The 20,839-nt window shown below is 37.5% G+C and overlaps 1 protein-coding gene and 1 long non-coding RNA gene across 6 annotated transcripts in view; one reads left to right on the forward strand and one right to left on the reverse strand.

Annotated features, from left to right (window-relative positions):
* The first annotated feature begins 279 nt into the window (after nt 1-279).
* On the forward strand, nt 280-2,402 carry LOC138746058 (uncharacterized). The gene is made up of 2 exons (XR_011346678.1): nt 280-1,318; nt 1,982-2,402. It is a non-coding gene; the product is annotated as an uncharacterized lncRNA (long non-coding RNA).
* A 5,243-nt stretch (nt 2,403-7,645) lies between these two features.
* LOC138746060 (dedicator of cytokinesis protein 4-like) overlaps nt 7,646-20,839 on the reverse strand; it is a 282,285-nt gene continuing 269,091 nt past the window's right edge. For 3 of the 5 annotated variants that reach the window (XM_069903813.1, XM_069903812.1, XM_069903809.1), the window contains exons 49-52: nt 19,025-19,097; nt 17,010-17,126; nt 13,758-13,837; nt 7,646-13,155 (exon numbers count right to left, since the gene is read on the reverse strand). In XM_069903813.1, coding sequence (XP_069759914.1) covers nt 12,727-13,155; nt 13,758-13,837; nt 17,010-17,126; nt 19,025-19,097 — 699 coding nt within the window. In that variant the 3' untranslated portion in view covers nt 7,646-12,726. Of the gene's footprint in view, nt 13,156-13,757; nt 13,838-17,009; nt 17,127-19,024; nt 19,098-19,406; nt 19,487-20,839 lie in introns of those variants that run through there. The other 2 variants (XM_069903810.1, XR_011346681.1) reach the window with 2 other exon arrangements.

Consider the following 20,839-nt stretch of genomic DNA (forward strand, 5'->3'; position numbering starts at 1 on the left):
CGCTTCCACCAGCGTTGTCTCCGCTCCATCCTCAACATCCATTGGAGCGCTTACATCCCTAACGTCGAAGTACTCGAGATGGCAGAGGTCGACAGCATCGAGTCCACGCTGCTGAAGATCCAGCTGCGCTGGATGGGTCACGTCTCCAGAATGGAGGACCATCGCCTTCCCAAGATCGTGTTATATAGCGAGCTCTCCACTGGCCACCGTGACAGAGGTGCACCAAAGAAAAGGTACAAGGACTGCCTAAAGAAATCTCTTGGTGCCTGCCACATTGACCACCGCCAGTGGGCTGATAACGCCTCAAACCGTGCATCTTGGCGCCTCACAGTTTGGCGGGCAGCAACCTCCTTTGAAGAAGACCGCAGAGCCCACCTCACTGACAAAAGGCAAAGGAGGAAAAACCCAACACCCAACCCCAACCAACCAATTTTCCCCTGCAACCGCTGCAATCGTGTCTGCCTGTCCCGCATCGGACTTGTCAGCCACAAACGAGCCTGCAGCTGACGTGGACTTTTTACCCCCTCCATAAATCTTCGTCCGCGAAGCCAAGCCAAAGAAGAAAGTAGAAGACCACCGAATGATGATCAAGGCGCAAGTCATGAAAGTGGCTTGGAGCGTGCATTGTCTGCACCCTGCACTTGGTTGGTTCTGGACGATGGTCAGCCTCGTTTGAACAGCCTCCCAGCGCCACCTTCACAGAGAGGTTGTTACATTGAACAGAAAACGGAGACGGGGGTTCTGGTTCAGACCTGTTAATAGCATGGTTTCAGTTTTGCTCTGGAGCAAATGCAAGATGGAGCCAAAACAGAGGAGGATGTTCCATGATCTTCTCCTGTCTGATGGAGTCAAAGGCTTTATTGAGGTTGAAAAGTAATAATTATAGTGGCTGGTATTCTTCCTTGGAGGTTTTTAGTGCGAGTTTCCCAATGCAAAATTACATCTCTTGTGCCACCAGATCGACAGTATTGATGTTGTAATTCAGGGAGCGTGTCTTCAGATTGGAACAAAATGGATCAAGCTTAATTCACTGAAAATAAAATGCTACCACCACTCTCCACAAAATCATCCAAATTCACTGGAAGGATAAGTGAACAACATTGACCTCTCCCTGAATAACACCCACCGAACAGAGATCAAATTACATTCAGTAGCCGATATTATTTGCAAGCCAGAAGCCAAGAATGACCACATTGTTCCATACTCTTGTCATGGGATGACTTTATCAGAGGAAAAGTTAAAGCAATTGCCCTGAAGCTTAATTGGCAAAGGAGAATACAGTATCTCAAAGCCACCTTGAAAGGGTGTAAAGTTGTCGGTAAGTCCACAATCTCCAGCAGTTGTCAATTTCAGGAGTCAGTTCCTTATCTGCTAGATAAAATCTGCATTTTAATACACTTTAAAATGTTAAACTTTTAAAGAAAATAAGCAAAACACAAAAGTCAAAAATAGAACATAATAATGCCAGGACACAATAATGTTTGCATGTAGAACAGATTATTGTAAATTTAGCAATGCATAGATTCACAGATTTAAATCATTGTTGAACATGTCTATTACTTCAATATTATACAGAGGTTTCAACAAATTAATAATGTATAAAAAATGAAACTAATGAATAAAGAATCTGAGAAAAGCAAGTTTTGGCTGATATATCAAATATAGTTAAAAGCAAACTCATTGATTTGGAAAAGACAACCTATTTCCTATCACTTTTTAAACATGAAATGCAAAATATTTCTGCAGTGTTATAGTTGAATAATGAATGACTCAGATTGAAGTAATCTGCTGGAGTTCTTCGAGAAGGTGAATAAATTAATAGATAACAAAGAACCCATTAATGTGCATTTCAATTTTTGGAATTTACTCAAGGTCTCACACAAGAGGTTGATCAACAAGTTTAGAGCACATGGAATGGGAATTAACATATTTTACATGAATTAAGAAATGGTTACACTGAACAACAATTTTTTTCCCCAAGGTTTGCTTCCTGAAAACAAATTGGAAATTATGATAGACAATTTGAAGCTCAACACAGATCATTTAAGATTTGCTGCATTATTTGGAAGATGGAGAAACTTCAACTTTGACTGAATTTTATGGCAACTTTATTAGAATCATACTGTCTTAAGGATATAATTAACTTCCCCGATAAGGTTTAAATAATATAGTTAGGTTAATAGCGTTGAATTCCTGAAGATCAAGAAATGGACTAAATAATGAAGGCATGCTCAAATATCCCTTTTTTGAACGATTGTTTCTTTAATGTTAGCAGTTGGAAAGGGGGAGGGGGGTGACATTTAGGCAATCATATGAGACTCTAATTTTACAATACTATTTATATGATGTATGTAATAATGTTCTGTCTTGGAAAAAAATTAAAGTAAAATATTCAAAAAATCTTTGATTGAATTTAGCATGTTTAATTGCATAATGAGTACTGACACATTGCATTAGTTCAACTGACCTAAAAATATTTTCTCATTGATTTTTGTTCATAATCAGTATCTGATGTCTCTTGTGTCATTGTCCAACATTGATGGATTTTAGTTGCCCTGATACTGCTTTTCCATGGTCACAATGTCCTGTGAAATCTTTCACCATGTTTGTCACTGACTGCACCAAGATCAACAGAGAAGTCCAAGTGCAAATGCAGAAAGTGAATTTTCAATATAATGTTGCACTTCATAGTTTTATATGTTTGAAGTAAAATTAAAATGACAGCAAGTCACAAAAATAGGTTATATCTAAAAAAACCAGTGCTATAGGACAATTTTAAGATCATTTTCTTATGCACCCAAAAATTCAGAAAGCAAAAATCTTCATTGTCCAGTGTTATCAGATAGAATGAAAGAGTAGGACAAAATCGACCATTCTCATATTGGCATGCTATAACTTGTGGGGTATCGCAGGAATCATTGGTAAAGTGTTGTTATCCACATTGATGCACTTAACAGACACCAAAGAAAGGTTATGTAAAGATTCAGTTCTAAAGAACTAACCACAAGTCAGAAACAAATAATTTCCTCCAAAGCCAAGAAATAAAACCTCATGCCTTTGAGACTCCACTTCCCAAATACAATAAAACCCCTGGCATCTGGCACCTATGTGTATTGGTAGATGCCAGATAAATGAATTTTACAGTTATTTGAGGTTGCATGAATGGAAAACTAATGTCAATATGTATCAATTTTAAACTTTCACGTTTAAAAAAACCTCATTTATTTTCTGCAATATTTTTTGCCAGTTGCTTGAATTCCAGATTACAGGGGTTTTACTGTATAACTACTTTGTTTTCTCTCAGTACAGCATCACGTCATCCATTTTCAAGAGCTATGCATATCATCTCGCTCTGCATACACTTCTTTCATTGATTATCTGCAATGTCCATCCTAATGCATTCCATAATTAGACCAATGGAAGCCACTAAACTTTTAATATTAAGTCAAATAAAGCATGCACTTCAGCTGGAATTGAAAGCAATGAATGATTTTGTGAAATAAAGACAAAGTGAAAAGTTACAAGAGGATGATGCAGGACATTCAATCTTCTTTATGAACTCATCGTGATGGTGGTCTCTCCTCTCTTCACATTTGTGGGGAAATTTGCATAAAGTTCAATTTCTTTAAGTCGTGTCTTCTGTAACCCAAAGCTCCTCTATTTTCATTAAATGGTGAGAGATTCAGTTGTTCAAAGATAGTTCAGTGGGCTTGTACTTAAATTGGTTAACGCTAATAAAGTAAAATCGCCATTATCTAGCACCTACATGGATAGCAGATGTTGGATATGGAAATTTTCTAGTTGACAGACTCATTCTTAAATGCCTCACTAATACACCTGCATTAAGAATACACCATTTAAAAGACAAAAAAAAGTGCAAAATGTAAAGAAATTTGGGGGAAAAAATCAGTATCGCAGTCCTTAATTATGTAAAGTTCACTTTAATCAATAAATTGCTGCAACTGACAACCTTTAAATCCCAGTCGCTCGAGCTATAACCGTTGTGCTAGCAGCTGTCACTTCATAATTAACTCCCTCCCTCAAGTTTACAGATAAAGCCTTTACTAAACTACTTAATACTAATAAAAATAAAGACTTACTAGGCAGGGATAGGAAAACATTTTGGGAGAGCTTCCCCAGCAGCGAAAGGCATCGACCGGCTCTACATCCGAGTGTCCCAGTTAGAACCTTGACGTAACCCGACTCACCTCCAGTATGCCAGTGCCCTGGTCAGGCCCTCAGCACACCTTCCTCATGCTGACAACTTACCTCCACACAGGTTTCCCAGTCAGGTCCTCAGCACAACCCGCCTCATTGCCACATAAGTTTCCTGATTAGTCCCTTCATGCAAATGTCCCGGTCAGGCCATCAGCACACTTACCTCACACCCACAATGCAACTTACCTCAATGCAAGTGGCGACATCAAAAAGAATGCAGCGCATTTAGCAACATTGCTAGTTCAGCAGGGCAAACCTGCACAGGTCCATCAAGGTCTCAGCGCACCTGCCCAGTCTTATTTATTTGAAATTATTTATTTCCTTTTTTTTTTGGTCAGTTGTTTGAGTTTCCAGTTGATTGAATGCCAGATAATGGGGATTTTACTATATACAGGTACAACAAGGAATGTTGGCCTTTGTTATGTCAGATTTGATAATGTCAGTAAGGATGCCATTGCGTTTATAGCCTTGGTGAGACCACAAGTGGAGCATTGTGCACAGATTTGGTGTACCAAAGAAGGAAGCACTTGCTTTTCATATCTTCAAATACATGCATTCCAAGCTAGATTTTTTTTAAAAACTAAAAGAAAGCTCAATACTGCTCAGTTTTAAAAATCAAATTACACTTTAAAAATTCAAGTATTTCCAGCCACGTCACATTCATTACAAAAAGCCTCTGTCAAATTGGAGATAAAATGTTTTCTTTATTTTCATCCATGAACATTCTAGTATAGTCACTGTGTGCCATCAGTTACTGAAAACATCACAATAACCTCATGAATAAAATGAAGCCATATCTGACAGCTTTGTCTACAACATCCAGAACGTTTGGAATCAGTCGATGGTTACCAACAAAACACTGGATATGGTGCTTTATGTTGTAAGAAAACACTGACCCTCAGCAAGTATACTTCATATATACAAAAATATCATACAAGACAATACTGTAAGCAAGTTTGATACAGTTTGGATATTTTGAAATCTTGCCAAGATTTAGGAAGCAAAATTAATTGTACAAACATTTTTTTTAATAAAATACAGTCATTTAGGCTTTCCTGTGCTTTGACAACAAATTACATTACTGAAAAGTGATAACTCAGCTTGTTGCAAAAGGAATCAGAGTAGAAGAGAAATCTGATACCAGCATTTTAATAAATGCTCAAAGATTAATGTATTCCTATGAGCTTACATATAATCACTAAACAGCATATAAATACTAAACATATATTAGGAATTTTTTTCTTTCAACATTCAATGTTGCAAGTTAATATGGCTGAATTCTTATAAAAACTTATGTACAATCTTAATAGATAAACATTTGGCAATGCAACAACATTCATACTGTATAATTTGCTCTTTGAATATTAAAAAAAGTTCAATCTGTGAGAACTCCTGCAGAATTTTAATTTATATTAAAAGCTTAATATTAACTGTACTGTATTCTCTTTTAATTCACCCAAGTGTTTACCTTTTATTCAAGAAAATCTCCATACTATTAATTTTGATGCAGTCCAAAGTAATTGCACAGAAACTAGGCAGAGGATTAAAGATGTGTTGCATTTGCACTCATGTTATAAAGTGGTGGTGATAATTAGGCCAGCCCTTTGTACTAACTAGTAGCTGGATACAGCATGCACAAAGGCAACTTAGAGCAACTGGAATTACTCAAAATAAACTGCTGAAGAATTAAACTTCTGTAAATACACTACCTTCTCAGGAAATATCAGGTTGAAACTTGTATGTGAAAAATATGCAATGTTTCCCCCCATGAAAATAAATAACTAATGCATTGGATCTGCGATCCTATCAGGGACAATAATTTGGTAAATGGGTCATGAGAGCCAAGTATACATTCTGAGGCTCTGAAGGTAATGCATTTGTATACAGCTTTTGTTTAACCAATCCTATGTTAATTTTCCCCGGAGTTTTACCAGCGCTGCCAAACAAAATTGCACCGAACATCTAAAATATACCAGTGCTTGTATCCTTAATGCAGTTTTTTTTACACAGCAGCCACAAAAAGGGCAATTCATAGAGTAATAACATTACAATAATTGTATTTTACATTTACAAATAATAACAAATTTAATCAATCCTAATTAAAACATTAGAAATCCTTAATTTCTGTACAATTGCATTTTTTTTTGTTGCTTTTGACCAAAGTCACTAAGATCACAAGTCAACTTAGCTTCTTCAGAGACAAGGATCTCTAAATTGCTTATTTATAATTGACACCCCAAATATTATCTTGGTTCTCCTGTTTTGCAGTTCATCCAAGCCAAAGTCAAAGTCAATTGTCACCTGAAGAATTTAGCTCTTTTTTTTGTAAAGTACCTTGATCAAAGCACTGGATTGATGCCAGATGGGAAATACTTTGTATGACTATTTCCTGAACTTCATGGGAAGACATGAGTATTATATTGTGCCCAAGTAGATAATCTATTTAAAATCAACAGGGATAGTGTTCATCCTGGCTGACTCTACAAAACAACAAATAGCAAGTCAGAGATCAGTTTTCAATTCTGCCTGCCTTTGATAATCGTGGAAAATGAAATCTGGCAATTATCAGTCAGTCATTGTGTTTGATTTCACTAACAACTCAATATAAATACAAGAAGGACTAACATGGGTTAAAAATAATTGGGGAAAATGGCATTTAATCCAGAATCTGAAAATGACTTTGGGGATTTCTGGGACATTGGCAATTATTTTGAGCAGGTTATTAAAGGCAGTAATTTAGAAACAGGCTGCAATGGTATTCACAGAGAAGAAGCAGGACGAAATGGGAAACTAAAATCCCAATACTTAATTAGTACACTTGAGATTACTTCAATAATCAGCAATATCAATTCTGCTCGACAAACTTCAAATGCTTTAAGTAAATGACAGCCCATGTGAACTGTGGCAAACCCTATGACATGATGTATGTGCATATTTTTGAACAAGATTTATAGAAAAGGCAAATTCGAGGTTTAACAACAGAACAGAGACTGGGAATGTAACATAAATTGGATAAATGGTAAAAGATGCACTGATGTTTGGTACTTGCTCAAATGTAATAAACATTGTGCCACACCTGAAATTTGATCAGTGCAATTTGGTCAAAGTCAATGAAATCAGATTTTCAAAATGGAATACAGGTACACAATCCTTTATCCGGAACCCTTGGGGGACAGACAGTGTGTTCTGAATTTCGGATTTTTCTGGATTTCAGAGCAAATGCCAGCTGCCCTAGTTTTAAGCCCCCCCGAATTGTGCTACCGTACCCCACCCCCTTCCAGTCGCACTGGCGACTCTCTCCCCCTCGCGCTGCCGCCCTCGCCCGCCCAAGTGGCGCTGCCTTCTCTCTCCCCCTTACCCAGCCGAGTCACGCTGCCATCTCTCTCTCTCTCCTCCTCTGCCCACCCGAGTCACGCTGCCATCTTTCCCCCCTCCCCCCCCCCTCCCCCACCCAAACTAGTTGCACTGCTCTCTCTCTCCCTCTCCTGGACCAGCACCACTGGTTTTTGGAGCTTTCCGGATTTTAGATGTCTGGATAGAAAAGGATTGTGTACCTGTACAATGCAATTGCCCCCACCACATGTCTGCCAACTATTCACATGTGAAACATTTTAAACTTAAGATGCCAGCCACAATCAGTGGACACACTTGCAACATGTTCAACTGATTCAAGTCCCAATCCAAGACTTGAATTCCTAATTTAGGTTGACACTATTATGTTTTTCTGAAGGGTGGTACTTTACTGAATTTGCTGATTTTTAGATTACATGTTAAAATTAGGGTCATATCCGCCTTCTCACATTATTTTAAAGCATAAGAAAAATCAGCCCTGCCAATATTTATTTATCCACTCAATGTGACTAAAACAATTTCATGTCACTTATCATTTGCTGTGTGACCTTGCCACATACAATTTAGCTGCATGTTTCTCTCCATTAAGAAATTGACCACACATCAAAGGGAATTAATTATTAATGGTATTATACAAATAGACTGGAGGTTATGCTGAGCAGAGTCATGAGGTTCATGTCATTTTAAAACTTTGCATTGTGGAAAAAGAAACTACAAGGTTCTCCTTTCCAGCATAGAATAGAATAAGAGCAGATGAGGAAAGAAGTGGTAAATTTGATATACCAGTGAACTGCAAGATAGGGAAAAGGCCATACAAATTGATTAAAACGCAAATGAATGACTTAGTTCAGGAAAAGTTTGACGTACAATTATGATCTATATATAAAATAAACCTCCAAACTATTTTATGGTGGTGTAAATACTCTAATCAAATTGAGGTCATGGGCTACTCCCCAAAACACATTTGTGATTTGTGACAATTCCGTGGTTTGGTTGATCCTTTAATGGACAATCAATAATGATGAATGCGTGCGCAGGCAGGTGTGCAATAGAATCTCATTCTGGTCCAAGACAAAGAATGGAAGAATTCAGTCGAAAACAAATTTGCTAATGGTAACTCAACTGTAATTCGCAACGAGGCCATTTTAAGAAAGAAGGAAATTGGAAAAGCAGAAAACATGCTCATATATGGCTCAATATATGCTGATATTAAGTGGATCTGGTTTAATTTAAAATGCATCCAAAGGGGATTTTCAGGGCCACTGTGAATGTTGAGCTCTCGACTCAGAAACTCATGGTCAGTGATAGAAATTTCCCTGTGAAGTAACTGCACAGAAAATGACAGGAGATACAGCTGTGGCTGATACTGGCATCGCAGGTGGGTATCCCTGGTCCCTTCAGTTTTTGACCCTAGGCACTGCCGAGGGGTAGTAACAAAAATGAGTGCTACATTCACTTAACATCCAAACAAATTTTCAGCACAGGTTTCTGGAGACCAATGTGTAAGTAGCAGTTTTATCATTTTGGTGGCGAACTTGTCATATAAAAAATGTGCAAAATGGGGTGATTGCATTATTAGGAGTTTTCTATTGTTTATGATTTTCTGAAACATTCAGCAGACTCAGATAGGTACAACTATTCCAGTACATGACATAGGGCGATTTAACACTCAGAAAATTGAAAAGAAAGCAATTATTTAGAGATCTTAATTTCTGAAGTTTTTTTCTGTTTAGGAAATAAATTGTAGCAATATATAATTTTCAAAATCAAAACAGTGGCTGTGATTTAGCTGAAAATTAAATTGCCATTATTCTGGTGCTCACTTCTAATCAAGTGTGTTTGTGCTGTCCAGTACCTCCTTCTTATAACATAGTAATATATCCGTTATAATTATCTATGTTAGTGAACCAATTTGTAAAAATCCTCCAATTTGTACACAATTTCTTTGCATCCCAGAAACCCTCTGAATAGAACTGTGTTTCCACTGTCTCCTATTTTAAAACATTAGTTCAACATTAATTTGTCAAAATATTTCCAAGAAATAACTCTTTTGGATATAAACATTCACTTCGCATTTATACATGTCAAGATGCAGTGGTCATTAATAACTGTGTCACTCTGAATCTTACATGTACTTTGTGCTTTTCTAATGAATGTTTAAATTAGCCCTTTTCTTAATCAATTATTTGAAGTTTAATGTGATGTGATTCTTAAAAACACTTATCCTTTCCATTAACTGAACCTTTTTAAATCTTGAAAAGAAATTCCTGGTACCCTCTTTGGCCAATCCTCTTGGAATATTTCTTCAGAAACAAAATTCAAAATATAATTTATTGTAATTAAATTTGTTCTATTAACTGTAGGGGGTTGATAGAGGCCTCTGGCACCTGAATAAGTTATCCCTTTGTAAATATAGACAACGACCACAGCAGAACTTCAACATATTTGTGCAACCTAAAAGCATTCAGGCAGGCACCTGACTGAAGAAAAATAAATTAAATGTAAGTGGACTTTTAAAAAAAAAACTGAGGAGAATGGACTCTTAATTGTCAGAAACGATTAACTACCAACCTAATGTGTAAGAGAAAAAGATGTATTTAATAATCTTTTAACAATTTACATAAACCACTGAGCTTCTGTTTTAAGCCCAAATCTGTGTAGTGTCAATTACATAATCATATTTGAAGGCACTGCTCAGATTTCAAATTTGCTTCATTGCCTCAGCATGAACCACCACTCCACAAACTTAATTCCTGCAAGCTAAAGCTTATTTTTGTATAATTAAATATTAAAATACAGACCTAACTGCAAAACTGTAAAATTAAAGTCTTTCATGATTTAATTTTCTTAAACATTGTATAGAAAGTAGTCAGAAAATCACCTAACCTCAATCTGTACCCAATTTGGACATAATTGTTCACCCATGCTCAAAATGAACATCTATATACTTATGGGGAAAGGATTGGAAGTTTTTCTCAACAGGGGGAAAAGTGGTAAAGTGATAGATGTTCACTTGTTTGTGTGAAGAATCTGTGCTAAAATTCTGTAATTCTACATGAACAATGTGATATAAACAAGAGTCATAAAAACAGATTTATATGCTTTCTTGCAACGGAGACCAACTATTATAGAAAAACAAACTGTTGGAAATAGTCCACAAGTCAAGTAAAAATCTGTAGATGGAAACAGAATTAACATTTCCAATTGATGGTCATCAACTTGCTGAGTATTTCGTGCAGTTATTGTAGATTTCCAGTATTTATGGTTTTTTCTGTTCAATGACTGCTGAGAGTGGCTTAGGGCTTTTTTGTCAATTTTTTTGACGCAGTGATGCTACACATGAATAAAAGGAGCCTTAAGATCTTCGAGTAGGAATCTGTCTTTAGGACTGTGCGCAAAATGTGTCGTGTAGAGTATTACATTCTCCGCTTCTAAAATTCTACTGTGTAAATTAATGAACTGAACTTTAATAACAATGCAAAATGAAATCTTCAGTTTAAGGTGCATAACCAAAAACAAACTTCTTTCCAGAATACTTCAGGGTTGTCCAAACTAACCCAGAACAAATTGATGTCACTGTTACTTTAATTGGCAATCAAGATTTTCATCTACCCAGTGCCTGCTCAAGGCAGTCTAGAATATATCTGAATAGTTGAGGCCTGGTGCAAATAAAAGGGAAACTTTATTTAATGACTAATGAATGTGTGGAGCACTAGTTACGAACTCACGAATCAATGTTGTCTTGGAAGTCAACAGTCCCATAGTTCTTCCCCAGATTCTTACTCTGAGACTTCTTGTTGCATTGTGCTTTACAATATTAGTTGACTGACTTTGCCTGTATCTCTCTTTCTTACTGTCTTGCGGAAAAGTTTCCCAGCACCAATATTTTACCCTCTCAATCCCAAAGTTTCCCAATGAAGCTTCAAATCCCTCCTCTGGACACCAATGACCTCAATACTGTCATAATGGTTTTCTGTATTTCTTTATCACCCTCCCACCAACTCCCTCCCCACCTTCACTTCACACCTAACCATAGCTCAAAACTTTCTAACAACTCTCCCAACTCAAGGCACACACCCCAGTCCTCCTTCCTGTTAAGAGAGGTGAGATAGTTTCTTGGAGTTCAGAAGAATGAGAGCTGACCTTATTTAAATGAATAAAATCCCTAGGGGGTAGATGTTGAGATATTTCCACAAATGGGAGCATCATGAATAAAGGGACATAGTAACAAAATAAGAGGCTAGTCATTTAAAACCGAGATGCGTGGACATTTCAGGGACAGAAATCATTTAAGGTGAAGATCAATAAATATTTAAATGATTGAAGAACTGAGGGTTATGGGAAATTGACACAGAAGAAGAGTTGAAGCCAGCAGAGATCAGCCTTCAGCAGATAAAATTGGGCCTTGTGTTTGTGTTCCCTGATTATCCCCACCCCAAATGCAGCACAAACCCTTTCCTTTCTTCCCCCAAGTCCCCTGACCTCAGTGATGCCCCTCGAATGTCTTTTTATTGTGCACCCAGACCCAAAGTACAAGTCTCTGGTTTTCTTCCCTCACTGATCACAGCAAAGGTTCCAATTATCAATCTCAGCCCAGTCCCTATCTTAATGCTTGGGTAATACAACTTCATAATTGAAAATACAACAAGTGAAGTTAATGCGGGGGTGTTGCATCCATTTGGGGCACTCGCTTCCAAGGCAAAATACTTAAAAATGAAATATGAGGAAGTGCAAGAGTGAGGAAATAGGCACAAAAGGACAAGATTTGGAGAGAGTGAATCAGCAATAAAACTATCTCCTGTTGGAGAAACACAATGGGAGTATGAAATATATGCACATAATCCTGTACGTGCATTCATAAAAACAGTAATTGAAGATGAACTGCATGGTTGCTATTGCATCAGTTATTCACCCTGGCGACTGACAACTCCAAAATAAAAAGCATGTGCATTAATAACAGGAATGTGGCTTATCACTTTTAACCTGCAACTTAACCATTTACTGGATCCTGACATTTCGTATAAAACAATATTGATATATATTTTACAGAATTTCTATAACTAATGAATCATTTAAGGTGCCCACCTGGATTCTTTTGGTCAAATTACCACTTACGTTGAATAGAATACACATCGCAAATTATTTTCTTCATCCCCTCTATAGTTGTGAGACTTTGCGAGGCTGGGATCTCGGTCTGACGAGGATTTCATCCATTCTGTTCTCACCTTCTGACCTATGTACGCGCAGTACATGGGGTTTAGGAGGAAGAGCTGGTGGTTCGGCACTGGCAGGAACAGACAAGCTATGAGGTAGGGGAGCTCGACGTCTTGACGTTCCAGTGTTTTGTTCAGATAAATTGTAGCGTGGTGGCATACAAGCAAAAGTTCCATTCTCCTTTTTAATTAATTCCTCAGAGCCAATTAAGGTACATGTAATTGTTCCATCTGTCAGGGTAGTTTCAGTCACACTTCCCCGACTCAGGGAGGAGATACCACTGCTATTACTTCCAGACAGCATGGGTGAATTGTAAACTGGCCCCAAAGATTGATAATCTGTGGGTGAAGGTGTCAACGACTGAACAGAACCCTGCAGGGTAAGAGGAAAAATGCAAAACAATTAGGTAGATTTCCTATGACATATAACCAATGTCAAAGCAAACCGAAGGCATTCCAGAAATAATTACTAAAGCTCCACTTGCATATGTAGTTTTGCTATGAGAATAATGAAAGGTATTTACACATTTATTTGTTGATGCTGATGGACTTAACTTTATTTCCTATTTAGACTTGTTATAACTATTTACTTTAACACTACTTTTAAGCTAAAAATGAATGGATAAATCAATCTTGTGAGGCTAACCTACTCTAATAAATATACTAGATTGATTTTTTTTCCTTGTAATTCATATATAACCATTCTGCATACTGCTCTGACTTGGTACTCATTGATCTTTTATTCCCAATGTGTTCATGTTCTTGTATGTCATATGGCTGTATAAATGTTAGAACATTACATTGCTTACTGAAGAACCCTCATTGTACTAGGTTATAATGTGACAAATAAATTCACTGCATTTTTTTTATATAGAGAAAAGCTATGTATTTGTGTTTCTATATCCAATTTATTTTTTCCTCTCTGGTTTCCTACTGATAGCCTGTTGAAATAAATGCTTTTATTATCAACCATACCTTATGAGGAGATCTGGGAAGTGCAGGTGGCGTATCAAATGCCTGTGGAGAAAAAGATCTGTACGTCTTTGCAGGAGAACCTGGGCCAGCAAATAAAAACGAAAATGTAATAGTATTTCGATGCTGGAATGATTTCTATAAAATGTAATGAATTACAGCATAAATGAGGAATTAATGCAATTCTCTGCTCATTACAAAAGTCTCAGCCCACCTCACTGACAAAAGGCAAAGGAGGAAAAACCCAACACCCAACCCCAACCAACCAATTTTCCCCTGCAGCCGCTGCAACCGTGTCTGCCTGTCCCGCATCGGACTTGTCAGCCACAAACGAGCCTGCAGCTGACGTGGACTTTTACCCCCTCCATAAATCTTTGTCCGCGAAGCCAAGCCAAAGAAAGAAAGAACAAAAGTCTAGAGCAGTCATCAATGGGCAGAATCTTTGAGTGACATTCTTTAGATCATTTTGCTTGCATACTGCATGCCTAAGGACAAAAATATATGCATGGAAACTGGGTATTTCGACATTAGTTCAATCCTGCTAAGTAAAAAGCCATATGTAAAGTATTTAACTGCATCTTGTGAAATGTGCTTTTCACAAGAATTCATATGTGGTTAAAAATGATGTATTAGCAGTTTCTGCAGAACATTTTTCCAATCAAACTTCCCACACAATCTGACCAAATGCACATGTTTGTTTGTTGAGCAGCTTATATCATAATCACAGTATTTCTAAGGTAAAAAAAAATCATTCTTCAGATCATTAGTTTTAAACATACACTTTGATTTTTAGTTCTGCCTTTAAGAAATAATAACCTCATGGTACCAATAATACATTATATCAAATATTTCAAGGTCCGACTCAAACTGCTGCATATTAACATCACATGATTTTATTAATTGCTAATCGTACTAAAGGTTATTTCTCAAAAGTAAACTGATACCCAAGAAAAACTTGCAGCTGAAAAAAGAATAAAACAGAGTGTATTTAGTTCTTACTATAACAGCAGTATTCACATCCATTGACGTTGAAGAATCTGGGGGTAAATGATGAGAATAAGTGGTGAGAGAAAAATGAGATTAAAATAGGATTAGTTAAAAAGAAGTGGTTGATGGTCAGCGCAGACACCATGAGTTGAAGAGCCGGTTTCCATACTATATATCTCTATAACTTGAACTGACAAGAAAACATTAATTTACATACTGGGACTTCAGCAAAGAAAAGAATCCAAAGAGTTTCATTGAGTAAGAAGACAATTGTTGAACAGAGTAACCTTGGGGTTTTTGGAAAGCAACCACACACGTAGATGGGGTATTGAAGAAGGCACATTGCATCCGTCTTTGGCCAAGGCACTGAGTTCAGAGTTGGGACATCATGATACAACGTTGGTTAGGCCACACTTAGAATATTATGCCCAGTTCGGGACACAAAAGTATGAAAAAGATGTGATTTAGCAGAAACAAAATGGTCTTAAATATTTTTTTTTAAAGAGTTAAACTAAGAAGTTGCGTGGATTTGCGGGATTGAGTTATAAAGAGAAATTGAATCATCCGAGTTGGTTTTCCTTGAAATGAAGGAAGCTGAAAGGTGATGTAATAGGGGTATGAAAAATTATGAGAGGCATAGATAGGGTCTGTTTCCCTTAGTCAGGATATCTAAAATTAGAGAGCATAGGTTTAACTTAAGAGGAAAGAGCTATGAAAGACTTCTGAGGGATACACGTTCAACAGAAATAGTAGTTGATATTTGAAATGAGTTACCAGAGCATGTGGTGGAAGTAGGAACAGTAACAATATTTAAGAGCTGTCTAAAACAGGCACTTGGATGGATAAGGCAGAGAATGATATGGAATTAATGCAGGCATTGGGGATTAGTATGGAATGACATGATGATGAGCAAAGATGCAGTGGGAAAAACGGTCAACTTCTGTGCTGAAAAACTCTTAAGACTCAAAACAAAAGAGATGTTATTGGAATGACTAACAAGCTTACTCAAACAGAAGAGGAGATTTTACAAGGAAATTTCAGAGCATGGAGGTAGAATGTCTGAAGGCACTAATTCTTGGATTACAAAGCAGAAGTTTTGGAAGTGAAAGGCAGAAGAATGGAATTCTTGTGGGTAAAATGGAGGGAATGACAGAGGGTGGCACAGACGTCAAGGGAGGAGGATGCTTGTGGTGTTAGAAATAATTAAAGAGCCACAGGCATATCAAGAAGAAAGGCTTTTAAACACTATGGTTGTAATTCAAAATTTTACAATCATGAGATAAATTTCAAAGGATGCCTGAGATGTTGCAGATGACATTAAATAGATTAAATTCACAGAATGATTTAGACAGCACATTTTTTGCCCAGGTGATTTTTTTTTTAAAAGGACGAATGGTGAAGGAACATGCCCAAGTGTCTTGGAACAGTTGCTATCAAAATGCAAAAAATGTGGATGAAAATTTATACATCATAGGGAACAGTGGTAGACAATGTAGTGAAAATAGAATTAATTAGTCTCTACAAGGAAGTTAAGCCCATGCTGCACAATTAAACCTAATTAGACTGCCATCTCCAGTACATTTCGAACAGTGGGTGGAAACCAGAGCATCCGGGGAAAACCCATACAAACACGGGGAGAATGTACAGACTCCTTACAGACAGCACAGGATTAGAACCCCGATCCCGACTGCTGGTACTAACCGTGCTGCCCAAGATGAATTAAATTATCTAGATTAAGGACAGCACAGTTAGTGCAACACTGTTTCAGTTGTGGCAGAGCCAAAGACCTTGGTTCAAATCTGGTGCTCTCTATAAGGAATTCTCCTTGTGTCTGCGTAGGTTTCCTCTGGGTGCTCCAGTTTCCTCCCACCCTTCAAAGCGTACAGGAGTTAAAGGTTGATTGGGTGTAATTGGGCTCATGGGCTGGAAGAGCATGTTTCCGTGCTGTATGTTTAATTTTTTTTAAAAATAACTTTATCTGGTACTTTTATAATCACTGATAGATGTTATTAATAAGTTCATGAGAACCCCACACTGTGAAGGGTGTACCTCAAATTCAATAAAACGCTTCGTGAACAGCTTGAAGCTTTGGCAAAGTAATTGAATCATACTCAAATGTTAGAGGAAATTGCTTTTAGCAGACTAAATGAAGAACCGATATCAAATGAATTTTGCCAGTGAGCATGCCATAAAATTAGTTGTGGTTATATCCAAATTCCCAGGCTTTGTAATCTTCAATCCACAGAGTTAAACTGCATGATGTTTTACCTGTCTGTGTTGGCCTGGGTGGGACAGGAGGAGACACCAATCTTGCATTGTCTGGTACACAGGCTCGAGCTTCCTTACCACTGTCTAGGCTCCAACTACTTGGAGTTGGGTTCATGACTATGAAAGAATATGTTCATTGTTTAGTGTACTGAAAAATGTCCCTAACTGAATATATTTCATAATTACACAGTTGGTTTAGTAGATTGTTGTAATATTTACCTGAATGCCAATATATTCAATTTAAACTTTTCATCTTTATGTTCAAAATCTCTTCAAGATCTGACTCATCCTTATCTCAATTAATTAACCTCATTCCACAACATTCTGGGAGCTATGGAAATGTTCAAATTTGTCCCTTTGTGCATCTTTCACCCATCCTTTCTTGTTCCTGGATCCCATAGTTCTTCAATTTCCTCCACAAAAGACTCTCTTCCTATCGGTTGCATCTCTTTGACTATATATATTTTTGACTGTCTCTCCTAAATGTATTTTCTTTAATTCAGTGTTCAATTTCATTTCTATTTTAAAGTTGTATTAATAGGTTTATGTTTAATATGCTATTTAAATTACTGTTGCAAATCAGCAAGGATTTTAATATAGTCCACCAGAGTCGTAAATTCACTAAGAACAGTGGTAGCTTAATAGCGTATAAACAGGCCCTTTGGCCCAACCTGTACATGCTGACCAGGTTGTTTGCCTACGCTATTTCCATTTCCATGTTTGGAACATTCCCCCAAATCTTTCTGATCCATGCAACATCCTAAATGCCTTTTGCACATTGCAATTGCACCCTTCTCCACCACTTCCTCTGGTACCACGTACCTGCCACAATGCGGAAAAAAAGCTTTCCCCTCACCTTATATCTATGTCCTCTAATTTTCAACACCCTGCCCGAGAGAAGAAGTCTATGACTATTTATCTTATCTATGCCCCTCATAATTTTATACACCTCTGTTAGGTCACCCTTCAGATCCCTACATTCCACGAAAAATCCCAGCCTATCCAATTTTATAAATTAAGATCTCCAATCCCAGCAACATCTTGTGTATCTTTTATGTACCCTTTCCAGCTTAATAACATCCTTCTTGATTAAAAATTTATATAACTTTTAAATATGTAGAAGACATTTTGAATGAACGATCCTAGAATTCTCTTAAGAGCAGAGGTTTAGGAGAGATGGAATTGGATTGGGGGTATGCCACTTTGTCATCAGGAAACTAAAAACAGTTTCCTTCACTCCACGTTGAATTTAACAGGATTTTATTAATCTGTGATTTTTTTGGCAAAGGAAGTCAGATTTTTTAAAAATGATCAGGTTGTTAGACGTGGAGTAATTATGCCAATGGGAACAATGGAATGGAGGAAGTGAGGATTGTGGGAAAGAAAGATCCAAATAGTGAAGGAGCACTAGCTCATGGAAGTGGGTTGCCCTCTGCTGCAAACCCACACTGACTTAGTTTGAGTTGGGGTAGAGAATTACATTTTTAGCATCCCATTGAGAGGCTTATTTTCAGACCTTATAATTTCCCTTAGTGTTGAAAAAAATAAATTATTTGGTAATCAGAGGACAATTTGCTTTCCAAATGCCCCAATCTATTTTTCTTTTTTGCCATTACAAGGTTCCTCAGTGTTACAATAAAGTGCACTTTCAGGTTAGGCACATAACAGAGAAAGTAATGCAAAGTGGAGAAGGCCATTCAGACATTTGTGCCTACTCCAACATTCAATAAGATCATGGATGACCTTCTACCTCAGCACCATTTGTACTGTATCACATATCCCACAATTTGCTCATGAATAAGTGAAGTGGAAACCCTAGAATAATTTCAGATCAAACACAAAATGAATAAAGGAACTTCCTGGATTAATGGATTGTTGTCCAAATCTCTGATTGTCTCCACTTGAAATTCATTCTGCCCAATTTGTACACCATTAACCAATGGAGCAAAGGCAATTCTCATGAACCATTGTAAAATAGTGCAAAAAGAAAAAAATATATTGTAGCAAATACCCACCTTTCTCAGGAACAGATAAATTGGGATCACTTCGGGGCATGCAAGAGTCACCAATTTGATGGGGAAGTATCTGCTGAGAAGATTTTATTGTAAATAAGGTGAGAAATGTCAACTCAAACAAGGTTTAAAATTCAATGAAGGTGTTCAACATAATTTACATACTGGAAACAAGACAGTGCCTGCATAATAAAAATCTGACAAAATGAGGATTTAATATTTCTCAACAGTTTGTTCATAACAAGGGATAATTTAGCAAAAAGTCTTTAAAAATAATAGAGCTTTATTTGTCAAGATTTTTTTGTCAAATATTACATTTTGCATATAGTAAGTTTTTAAAATGAAAAAATAGCTTTCCAAAAGCCTTTCATTATTTTGCACTTACAAAGTTTAAGCCAGTAGTTATAACAGCAAATGTTGCAATTTTTAGTCATCACGTTGTCATCAGTGTTACAGCGATGCAATCTCTCAGGGGTTATAAAATGAAGAATAGAATTATTTTCTTACATATTTATAACCGTCATCAGACTTTCATCAAAATATTTAACCCAAGATAATTATACTAGAGAGATGGCCTTGGTGAAAGGCAGGGATGGGGTGGAGAAGAGAGGAAACTGGGACAGCTTACAAAAAAATCCAGGGTTAAATTTGGTTTCCATGATAACCTTGTTTTGAAGCCTGACAGGAGGGTCTAACAATGCTTAATATGGAGGGGAGTTTCCACACCAATAGACCTCCACATCCTTTGAAGTCTACAAGTTAAGAGAGCTAAAATTTGACCTTGACAAGGAACAGTCAGAGTCACTGAGGGTAAAAATTTTAATAACTTCAAAAGGTAATTGAAGGAAGCAGCGGCACAGATGGGAAGTTTGATAATTAAGCAGAATGGAATTGTGTGTAAGTAAATTAAAGCTGTTTTCAGGGAAAGACGCAGATGAAGAATGGAATCAAGGTGGGGAGCAATAAAGAGATATATATCCGCTTCTCTTTAATTTGGTTAGAACGAGACATCTAAACATAATTTAATTTACCACTGTTATTAACCTGGACCAAACATTTATTTCTGTGGAACTGGTCCACTTTATTTTGAAATCTTCACTTATCCAAGATTCAAGATTCTTTTATTGTCATGTAATAGATGTAATAGTAGAGAACATGTAATAATACATGAAATTGCCTTCTGCCTGCCGTAAGACAGTCAGAGTCACCCCTTACAGTCAAGGGCTTTTTATAGTGGGGGATAAAAGTGAATGTAAAGATGGATATTCTCCACCTTTACATCGATTCAATTACCTTTATAAAAACACTGACAGCAGATGCTGGATGCAGACTCTGATCTGTCCGGGGACAGGGGGGAAAGGGGGTAGTCCCAGAGGTAGAGCGAGTTGCTCCACCTCACTCCAGCTGAATGAGGCTGCTTAGGGGTGAACTAATGATGCCATCAGCCAGCAGGAGCCACCACCAGGGCTCCAAAGGTGATTGATGCTGGGGTTAAGGCTCCCTCCTGCCAGCCAGAAATGTCCTATTCCCATTCCCTCTCTGCCCCACACTCCTTCACCAAGGCCGCTGAGACCAAGGAGCAGGAGGGGCAGCAAGGAGCTGGAGAGAGCAGGAATGGACATGCAAGGTGAGGGGGCATGAGGGAGAGTCAGAACCTGCTGAACCACTGGGGCCAAAGGGTGAAGGGACCCAGGCGCTGAGCTCCATGCCCAAGAAGAAGGAGGAGAGATGCTAAGGACTGTGGGATCAATGGCCGTCTTTGTTACCCATAATTCCCCCCCCCCCCCCCACATAGCTCTGCATTTTCACCTCACAGCA

Source organism: Narcine bancroftii, chromosome 11 (genome assembly GCF_036971445.1).
Source record: "Narcine bancroftii isolate sNarBan1 chromosome 11, sNarBan1.hap1, whole genome shotgun sequence".
In the NCBI taxonomy this organism is placed as follows: domain Eukaryota; kingdom Metazoa; phylum Chordata; class Chondrichthyes; order Torpediniformes; family Narcinidae; genus Narcine; species Narcine bancroftii.